The 12140-nt window shown below is 29.3% G+C and overlaps 1 protein-coding gene across 1 annotated transcript in view; it reads left to right on the plus strand.

Moving 5' to 3' along the window:
* The first annotated feature begins 11258 nt into the window (after positions 1-11258).
* The window catches only part of LOC119688768 (conserved oligomeric Golgi complex subunit 8-like), a 4388-nt gene continuing 3506 nt past the window's right edge, over positions 11259-12140 (plus strand). Inside the window, exon 1 of the mRNA XM_038103437.1 lies at positions 11259-11345. Coding sequence (XP_037959365.1) covers positions 11259-11345 — 87 coding nt within the window. The remainder of the gene's footprint in view (positions 11346-12140) is intronic.

Raw genomic sequence — 12140 nt, forward strand, 5'->3', positions numbered from 1 at the left:
GCATTGCTACAAGAGTCTACTTAATGTAATATTTTATTGTGTAGAGCAACACATAATACGGTGTAAGGCCATACCCAGGCATTGTTGGCAACAATTTCGTGAATTTACACTGCGCTATGAAAGTAAAGTTACACGCGAGAGCAACGATCACAAAGATATAACTGATTTTTTGTTTTTTACAATTGAAAATTATTATTAATTTTTTAATTAATTGATGTGAAAAAGTTGCAGTAGTAAACAAATATTTTACTGCTTAGGGCGGCCGTGAAATACAGACAATCATATGACGGATGGTTATATCCGTTTTATTCTGTTTCTGGTTATGACAATAAGGGAATGTTTTACAGACAATCAAATCTCAATTAGAAGTTTGGTACTGCTACTACTCAGTTTGGCTTCCATTTAATATGTAATATATTTTGTGTGGTTATGTGACTAGTATAGTTTTAACTTTACTAAAGTAAACTAATCGAAACTCTTGTAGAAAAGTACAACGGCCAAGAAAATGTACAATCTCTTCAGTCTTAACTAAACAAACATAAGAGCGTAGATCTATCTACATCAAACCTGTTGCCGTTTAGCTGTATCGTGCTACTTTTTGCTTTGAGTATCCATGTTATATTTTTAATATGTGTTATGTCAGCTATGTATTCCTTTCCAAGCGATGGTGTTAAGTCTTTATAAATTCAATTGGTTTGTTCTGATTTTCTTATATATTTATCTCTCAAATGAGTTCTCATTTGCCTTCCTATTTCTAAGATATGTGACTATATATGTGACTTACTCATAAAAAGTACAAATCCGATATTCATAACTGAACAACACTGTTTAAACCAATGTAACGAAGCACAAAAAGTCTTATCACCATTAAAAAATTTAACCGAAATTTCTCTCCTATTCTTATTCTCAAACTTTTCATTTACATTGACCACTGTCTATATAAGATTGTCTTTTTACTTAATGTATTCATTTAACCTCTTTATATCCAATACAAAATGTTTTTAAAACAATCAAAATTAAAAATGATTAAGCATATTGATTGTAAGAAATATAATTGTTTAAAATTGAAGATACGAAGAGAACTTGAAGACTGATTAAATCAACAATAATTATGGATTGATTGTTTAGTTATTTATTGGATTAAAAAAACGTTATACAAAATTTTTTTAAAAATTAATCATATTTTAATTTAATTAAATTTATTCCTGTCAAAAGAACGCCACACTACGCAAAAATGCTTGTACACATATTGTTGTCGCTCACTGTAGAACATATTTTGTAAATAGAGTGATTAAAGAACTTTAATATAGAATATTTATATAAGTAGAAATTGATGCTAAGCAATTAGTAGCTTAATTTTTGGAACATTTAAATTGATTCTGTACAATAAAAAATATTAATGTGTTGATATTAGGAATATACACATAATTCTTATGATAAGCAAACAATAAACAATTATATATATAATATTTATTTATAAGTGTATAACTAGATTATTGCATAAAAATTTAAAAAAAAATTATATATTATTAAACAAAATATATATCACCTCCTAATATTAATAAAAGTCTATATAATTAGACATACCACATAGATCGCGATGTACTATTTTTTCTTTATAGCAATCATTATAACAGAAAGATAATAAAAGGATAAAAGCATAATAATAGAAATAATAATTGACATAATTTTTTAAGCTACTTACAATACAATATAATACATGGGTTCCCGATCAGGGACTTATTGTCACTAAAAACTGGCACCAAATATTTTCACCACTGATGCCGACTTTTACTAACAGTAGCGGACACTATTTTAATTCAAACTATTAATTGTCCACAACATTTTTATATATTTGTGTGGCATAACCGCATTTCATGTGCTAGAGGACTGCCCGGTACTGATCCAAAAGCGGAAAAACACCTTGGATAGTGTTTCATGAAACATAAGGATTCAAGACTAGGAAAGATATACTGTCTTCCATTAAAGAAATCGGACATGGAAAAACGCTAAGGAGCACAATAGATCTTTTAGGTTGCTGTGCACTACAACTTTTTCCATAATAATAATGACATAACCTCTCTAGCTGAATTTTAGCTCAAGCAACTCATTATTCTAACTAAGTCGATACTCTTTAGCAATGCCGAATAAGTTATCTCTCAAACGCAACCCATGTATCAGTCTCATGTCTGGTAAATTTTGCTATCAAGACAAATTTAGACATAGTTTCATAAAGAGTACTTCTGGTGGGTTGTGTTAAGAGTTCCCTTTAAATGTTCAGTTTAAGGAATTGTTTGTTTTATAATCTACCACTCTTGTTTGTGATTCACTATTATTGTTGCTGACTTAATTAAGTGAAGAGCAAAATTTTGGAAATAATTTTAACGACCGATATGTATATATATATATGTCATTAAGTGGTTAGTTATCGTATAGATGCCCTTAATTATGGATGAACTAACTTGTAACTTTAGGATAGTTAACATAGAGACCGTTAACATTACTGGCAGTTCAACCAATACAAAAAAAAATGACTTAACATAATATATAAGATGATATTTATTATTATCATCATTCATGTTAAAGCAAATATGTGTGATAAGGTGGGACTCGCTTTTTAAAGGTTACCAAAAAAACCTAAATAGAAGTGTGTTTGTATATATAAAAATATTTAGATATATATAACGAAAAGTCGGAAAATCGTTTTTACACTATAGTGAGTAAGGCAATAAGACTGTATATCCCATACAGCTCAAAGAATCTTCTCCCTTCAAAGTGACTCAATTCACCATCTGTGACTAATCCCTAATAATAAAGATCTATATTATGTTTTTTTTTAATTGATGATTCAAGCAAATTAAAACTATCTCTTCGATAAGAGAATCAATGATATCTCTTCAAAATTTGTAACTATTTGCATTTTAAATTAATTTTTGATAATATTATATGATATTAAATATTAACCAAGAACATGTGAGTTATGGTTAATTGTCCTAGTAGAACACTTATCATGTATATGTTAGATCTATACGTTCAGATTGTGTTAAAAGCAGTGTTTGGGTTTTAATATCCCTTCTTTTACCTCACACATTAATTAACTTATGTGTAACGAACTTCGTGTAAACAACACTTGAAGTGATTGTAGGGTGCACAAATCATGTCAGCTACAATTTCCAATTTTTTAAGTGATTTGTTTACGTGAGGTAGGAACTATTAGAGAATCTTTTTATGGTAAACAATAATAAATAAAAATATCTGATTATGATACTAAGTTGTGAGCCAACATAAAGAAAAAAAATTGTTGTGAAGAGAAAAACCGAAATTAACAATACCTATAACAATCTACAACGGATCTGACTTTTAATATATTAATCCGCTGATTTATGGGATTGGATATTTTGTATTTCTTTCCGCTACAAGTTATTTTTGTTGATATATTTGAAATGTAAACAAAAAATGAAATTATTTTCCTAAACAATTCAGTTTATTAGTGATGAGTTAATTAGTAATTTTTTTTCCTAAATATCCAAGACACAATGAATTACAGTCTCTGATTTCAATACGAAAGCAGTTCTAAAGTCAAATATTAGATTCCAGAAAATATTTTAGATATACGTTTCATTTGGATATTTAGAATTCTCATTGGAATTTTTTAACAAATAAAAATAGTTATTAACTAATTTAGTTTTACTTCAATGCTTCTTATAAATTTATCTTAAATAATTATATATAAATTTGTAAGGTGAATTTTGGAAAGATATCAAATATAAATAGTATTACTTCCTTTGTTTCAACTTTTTTAAAATAATTCAAAATTTAAAATTTAATTTAAAATATTAAAAAAATGTTTAATTAGTTACAACACGTACCCTGCATAATCCTTCAACTCACAGAATAAATTGATAACGTTAAAAAAAAAAATATATATAGAAAAATTATATACTGTAAGATATCGGCTTATGGTCTAGGCAAATGATGAGATTGATGGGATTGCTTTGTTTTAAAACAGCGTTTAGCATCAGTATTTTAGTAGCTTATCTAGTCCTATTGCATAGTGTATTGCATAAATGTTGCACAAAAGAATAATTAAGAATTAATTCTTATATTTAATTATTCCTAAATAATTATTTTGCGACTGTAAGTGTCAAGGATTGAACTCGTCAGTATTTATTCGCCAGCTTACCTGAAGTCGTGTGGACCCAAACTCAGACCCTAAGACTTGGATGTTCGAACTTGGGGTGTTGTGAATTTTCTGTGAAAGTTTATTATCTGATTAACTAGCTTATGATTCGTTTACGATTCTAAATATTCATTCGTTTTTGAATAAAAAATCCTCTTCCAATTTGACGCCATTTTATATGAAAGCTCCCAAAGTAAAAACTTTTACCTATATATCACCTGACAGCTTCTTTTAGAGTGTTAACTTCACCTGACAGTTTCTTTTAGATTGTGCTAACTTTGAAATATAGTTTGATTGTAACAATTGAATAAATATTATACATATAAATATCATGCAAATCGATTTAGGGACTAGCGAGATATTCGATTTAAGAAATTTGTTTCTATCGTAGCAACCTTAAACATTAATCCTACATTTGTAAGCTCTATACTTCTTCTAGGAATTAAAGGAATTAATATTCTATAAGAACTATGTGATATGCACATTGACTTAGCGGTTTTACTATAAATATTACCTAGGTTAGAATGTCACTGGCTATGTTCGAATTCTTTATAGAGATAATACGTAGCATAACAATCATCTAGATTGATGCACTGGTTGATTCCATATATTTCAAAAAAAAAAACAACTAAATTCATATACACATACTGTATATTATATATATATATATATATATATATATATATATATATATATATAGATAGAATATTATTTATAAAAATTACCATAAAAAATCCAATTTTAAACCCATTTAAGCATAACAAAATATTAGCACTTCTGCTAACTTATTACCATGAAAATAAAAATATTTGTATTATAGTAAGATTTCGTTCGAAAATATCACTTCCGATCTAATGAGATATTAAACACACTACAAGCCATTTCAAAATACTTATCTATTCAGTTTTTTATATTCGACACATTATTTCAACTGCACTTCCATTACTGCTACAACCGACACGATCATTAAATGAATTAATTTGTTATACGTACTCGTAATTTATTATTGTAAAAAATATATAAATATCTATGGATGTGCATTTCTCCTATATATTTACTTAATTTTCGGGAAGCATGCTTAAAACTTCCTATTGACAAGGCGTTGTTCAAAGCTCTTAAATATCTATGAGATTTATGATTTGAAAATGTTTTGATTTCTTTGCCTTTCATCTAAGGAAATCGAATAAATGAAAACTCCGCGGGTGTTCTCACCAAAACACGGAGCAGAAGTATTACCGTTCCAATACCGAGAGGTGTTACAATTTATAATTGTTTTAATTTTATGAAAGCAAATGTATATATATTCGAAAACATAAATGTACACATTCATAAATATTTGTTTCATTTTTATAACTTAGTTCAATGTTCTTAGAAAACAATGGATAATTAGTTGAAAACCGAAGGAAGTTCGTATTTTCCTAAAATAATTCTATATTGCATATAAAAATTATAATCTTAAATTTGTGTGATAAATTGTCTTAATTTTTAATAGATTAAAATTTATAAGTATGAAGTCCCATCAATTTTAATATATAAATTCCGAATTGTTACTAAATTGATTATAATCCATTTTTATTAACAAAATGTGTTAGTCTTGCATAAAACAATTTTCATAGAATTATGAAATTTAATACTAATTTTATAATTTAATTTAATTTAATTCTTAATTTGCAAATCACAACCAATGATCCCGAAACGAGCTATCTAATTAACATTGATTTTTTTTAGTTTAAGGTACTCCAATTTAGTTTCACTCTCCTAAGACATTTAACAATACTTAGGACTATATTCAATTTTGACATTGAGCGGAAATCTGTCAGCAATGTTACCTCTTCACTTATTTGTTTAAAACATTTAAACTTTTTTTATATCCAGAATTTATATTTAATAAGGTCTGAAAAACTGTTGCTATAAATTAGCAGTGAATAATCTAATCCCTTACCTTCGCAAGTCACCAGTAAATCATACTTGGAACTGTACCTCTCCCAAAGCTTCTGCTGATCGATGTAGCCAGTGTGATAGAGTGGCAATTGGTAGTGTTGCTATAAAATCGCGACGAATAATCTAATCGCTTCCCTTCACCAGTCATCAGTAAATCAGATTTGAAAATATACCTTTTCCAAGGTACAGTAGCCAGCGCTATAGATCTGTACATTCTAAAGAAAGCAGAATGGTGATAATAATGGTGATAGGTTCCATAAATGCTTACTCTTCATTGGAGTTGTTCTAATTTTTCAAAACCGGATTTCTTTATTAAAAACTTTTTAAATTTTCATTTTCATATAAGAGATACTCTACTTACTTGCTTATTTGTCTATAACAGCCCGTTACCGTATAAGAGGTACTCTACTTACTAGCTTATCTGGCCATAACACCCGCTACCGGGTTTCAACCTGACGCAGCATGATCTTACGAAGAACAGCATACAATCTTACGAAGAGATACAATCTTTTATTTTTAAGAACAAATTTAATTTAGAAATGGTCGTCTGCGTTTAGAAGTTTTATTTTAATGACAAACGTCTATGTCGACATTTTAGTATAATTTACCTTTTATAGGTCATTTATTTGCCATTCCCAGTTATTTTCTATTAAAGAGTTAAGGTGAGGTTCGACAGCATTAGCATCAATAACTAATACTATTTTTAGAGCAAAATAATTAACTCGACATAGGTGTATGAAGAATTATTATTCATTTTTCATACAAAATTCACAAGAAATCTATACAAAATTCATACAAAAATATGTTAAAGTTTTGATTAGTACCAATGCAAGCTTAGCACATATAACTCATACACATTATTTTATATATATTGTCTGGAATATCCACAAATTTATATCAATAAGTAACTACACCTCTCATTTAAAATCAACGATTTTAAGAACTACATATATGGCATTTGGCATGTGTAAATGTTTATGGTAATCATAGATCAATTTCTTATCGTGAAACTTATATGCACACATCTAAAATTTCAATAGTTGGGCTTATGTTTATTATAAATATACTAATACTGGTAATACAATACTTCCTTCGAATAGCCAAGACATCTTTAACGACATTAACTTACAACTTTTTATATTAAATTAATATGAAAAATTGTAATAATAATAGTTCAATTAATTATTAACATTATTAATTATTGTTTTTGTTTGTCTTCAATAAATATATTCTTCTATTAACTGTACACCGCCTTCCACTTCATATACAAGCCACGCAATATAATACATACGTTCATTAATACCATAGTATGGTCTTAAAACAGAGCCATTTTAGTTTCTAACATTTCATCAAATTTGATGTTTCACAAAATAAAATTAAAGCGAATATTGCAGTAAATAATTTTATTCTTCAGATTTATTCTTGATGAATGGGATTTAAGTTTTTTTGATAGAAAAGAAATGTGTCTATTTTATATTAACAGAAGCCATCAAAGCTGTAGACAACAAACATTCTATATTCGATTCACACTTATATATTATGAAGTTGTAATTTAGTGCATGATTATAGCACTATATTGGCTTCAAAACATAAGGTTTTCAACGTTAACTTTAAGCAAGGAAGGACTTAGCTTTGACCAGAAGTTGAATCAACTATTTAATTCATATATGTAAATTTATATGTAAGTTTATGACAATAAGACAAATATATATATATATATATATAAAACAAAATATTAGGTGCATACCAACTAGAGGTTCAAGACCTTCAAAAACTCCTTCCGCAGAAGCTGGTTCGATTCTCGAGATACTAAGTGACTGCACAATAGATCAAGCTGGTTGCAGTGCATAAAGGTCTTAGCCCAATCCATAAACCATTTCCATTACCATACCATGAATATAAATATATACTATATAAATATATATATAATAATATATTATAATATATATATATAATATAAAATATTATATATACATATAATATATATATATATATATATATTCCAACGAACATTCTTTTTATTATCCGCTTTAAGATATTTTAAATTCTTTCACGTAATGTTAGTATTCATATAGTTTAAATCATTCAACAATACTTTAAAGTACGAACACATCAATCTAAAAGGTACTAAAAATGGTGTTGGTACCTTTATATTGTAGAAATGATATCCTCTTCCTTTCTAGAGCCAAGGGCTGTATCAACGGAAAATGTGAAGTGTTGCCATCTCCATAATTTTTATATATATTCAAATCTTTTGCTACTTTCAACGCATTTCATTAATAATTCATAACGTCGTTCGCAAAGTTAACTCCTTTATATTACGCTCATCTGCCTACCACCTCTGCTGCAGAACAGCAGAAGAGCAGAACACCCACATTCGGGCCCATTATCCTCAAAAACGACATCAACCATTCAAATTGCAGGCAATTTTTCAAATCATTAATTTTACAAAATAATTCAGCAATTCATGCATAATATTCGTAGACATGCAAATTTTGCATTTCATGAAACTTACGTTCCGCATAAATAAGCGCCACTGTTGGTCTAAACTCACGCTCCGGCTGCTACCCCTGCTCCGGTTTCTGCACATTTCCACGAATCCGCCGTTGGTACAATTTGTTAAGTTTTTGTGAATCGTGGGTTAGCCCATCGCCAGAGCGAAGTATAGTTGCAATAAGCATATCCTGGTGCTTTTGAATTTTGATTTTTTTTCTTCATTTTTTCAATTTAATTTTAATTAAATGAAAATGCACTACGGAACTCAGAAATTATACTTCAAATATAATAAATAATGCAAGAAGATATACTAAAATTTATTCTATATTGTTTGGTCTTGAAACTAGAATAAAATATTAGTTAACTTTTTTTACTGAGAGGGTTTCCTTTCTCTAAATAAAATTTGATTCCAATGAAAGACTATATCGACATTAGACAATCATAAAGTATAATGACTAACAAACTATTATTTATTGATTAATTTATTGCAAATATAATAATTTTAAATGATATAGTTTATCTGACACTTGAGTTCCTTTTAACTAATAAGTTTATCACAAGCTGAATCTTAAAGGATAACTAACTATTGAAACGTCATTCATATGTTTATAGAGCAAATATCACGACTTGTTGTGAACATCTACTATTTTGTATTTTTCTATTTATTACGAGGGCTGCTATATAGTATATTTCTGGCCTAATAATGAAAATGCGAATATTTGTCATCAAAAATTGTTTTATTGTTTTTCAAAGTATTCCCCAGCCTGATTTATACACTTTTGTATGCGCTCAAACCAATTGTCGAAACACTTTGTTCACTCCGATTGAGACACCTCTAAAACATGGTTTTTGAACGCTTCAACAGCATCTTCTGGCGACGAAAATCGTTGACCACGCAATTTTTTTCCTGATAAAAGGAGTCTTTGGGCGCCAAGTCAGTGCTGTATTGCGGATGACCTACCAATTCGATGTTTTGGCCGATCAAAAAGGCTCTGGTTTGAGCCGATGTGTGAGAGCGCGCGTTGTCATGGTGAACAATGATTCGTCTTCTCTTGTTCGTTTTTCTAATTTCTCCGAAGACTTTAGGCAAACAAATTGTGATGTGCCACTCAGAAGTGACCGTCCTTTGTTGCTCAAGCGGAACAGTTGCCACATGACCAAAAAACAGGCGACCATTTGCTCCGAAGTGCTTCTTCCACGAACAACTTTCGTTAGATTTGGCTCTTCGTCTGCGAAGACCCACACGGTCGATTGTGACGATCTTATTAATGTCGTTTGAAGCACCGCGGATGTATTTTTTCAATATTTCTTTACACCAATCGACACGAGCCTTTTTTTGAGCGATTGTCAAATTCTGCGGGATCCAACGAGAACAAACTTTTTTTACGGCCAGGTGTTCATGCAATAACGAATATATGCTGATGGGAGAAATGCATGACGTACTAATAATATTAAATATTAATTAATAAAAAAAAAATTTTTCCATTATTTAAAAATGATTAATTTGTGCAATTTAATAATGTATAATATTAATATATATAACTCATAATTAGAGTAAATGCAATTTAAATTCTATTAGTAATTCCATTAGTATGGTTGTATTTTCTTATACCTTTTCATATGTGGATATGTGAAAATGATTACGATTTTCCCATGACTTCAGCAATTATAAGTAGAATTCTGAGACTCAAAGTTTTATTAGTTAATTCTCACATAAATCAAATGTTTAACTTATTCGCAGTGGAGAAAAGGAAGGATTTATCTCATAATTCATCTCGCAAATTGCCAACGAATTACAAATTAATTTAAAGGCTTAACTTGTCGCTTCCTGCCGAAACCATGAAAATTCGAATTATACTCTTTTTTTGTGAATTTTTTTGTCATTGGGTCTTCGTACAAAAGCAAATATATTTCAATTACAAAATAAAATATTCAAAATTCTAACAAAATAATAAATATTGCAGAACAAATTAAACTGCCTGAGCGTAAATATCAATATTTGCATAAATTAGCAACGCTTCGATCCTCACGTGCGTCGCAAACGATAACTTTCAGATGCAGACAATACGTTTTTCCTCTCCATCCTTAATATCCTTGATATCCTTCATATCCTTTTTTTCAATTTTCAATTTATTTATTTGCCTTTGGATTCCTTTCATTTCTGATACTTTATTTCGTACACTCTGCGTTTTTTATTTTTTGGCGTAAAATTAATAAACCTTAGCGAGATGCAAATGCAACCCTTAATGTCCTCGACGCAGTATTTTTATTAGCAAAACTGTGAAATATTAACATTTCTGAATTTTAAGTCGTCTGCAATATACCACAGTACAAGGATAATTTTATGCGAAGACCGTGTTGGAGAGAGAGACGGAAGGACAGCACTGCGGCGGGTAATACAATATTTGATACTGGCAAATACAATTTAATCTTGCGATAGCGTGACCAATTAATTTGATTGTAAAATTAGTATTAAAATCAAATATAACAAAAATGACACGCTATATGACAAGAATATTAAAAAGACGACTAAGGGGTGGTGTAGGGCGCAGGCAGTGAACTCAAGCTCATGCAGACATTCAACTAATAATGCACACCAATATAACAATTGAAAGACAAAGACGCAAATTAACATGAAGACATGGAGGAACTTCAGAATATGTCTATAACCAGAGGCGTTTATCATCTGGTTTTGCATGGTAAGGATTTCATACGTGAACGTATACGCGTATGAAGGCAGTCTTTGGTAGTGTTGAGCAAATATTAATATTCATAAAGTCGACATTGGTCGTAATTTTTATTTAACAGCGCATACGCAGGACCACCCCAAAGTAAGCGAAAACACTGTTAATAAAATTAAAAAGGCAAGGACTAAAATTATTCAAAATCTGCGCAAGGCTTAAATCTTTTAAAATCTTCATAATACGGCTTACTACTTTTTGAGGTGCGATACATTTTCAACGAAATTTTCGCATGAAATACTTTTAGCAAATAATTTTGTATTAATATATACATATATTTATGCAATATTTCTATAAAAAATGTCATAGCTCCACTTTCAGGAAACATTTCTGTTGAATTATCAAAAATAACACCCTTACCATTTAGGCATAGTTGACTTCCCCAATACTTAAAAACAACAAAAGCCATGAATAAGGTGCTACTATGATGTCTTTGACTTCTCCGAGCTGCATGAAGAACTACACAAGTTTCTGGAACACATTTGTGTAGAATATAATTTATGGTAGATAATTTACTAAAGGTCTAGAAGAATGATTATTATTCATTCAAATGTAAATTTGTTTTTCAGCGCAGGATATAAGAAACCTACAAACCACTCTAGTAACTATTGGTATGTTGACTATAGTAACACTATAATAAAAACATATTAATAATGAAGAAGAATGCTCAATGAAGAATTGACAAAATTAACAAAACATTTCAGTTCCCAACATTAAATATATAATATCTACAAAATACTCTATTAACATAGAAATGTGATCTCAGAAGAAACCCTTAGTGA

The sequence above is a fragment of the Teleopsis dalmanni genome, chromosome X, assembly GCF_002237135.1.
Source record: "Teleopsis dalmanni isolate 2A chromosome X, ASM223713v2, whole genome shotgun sequence".
NCBI lineage: Eukaryota > Metazoa > Arthropoda > Insecta > Diptera > Diopsidae > Teleopsis > Teleopsis dalmanni.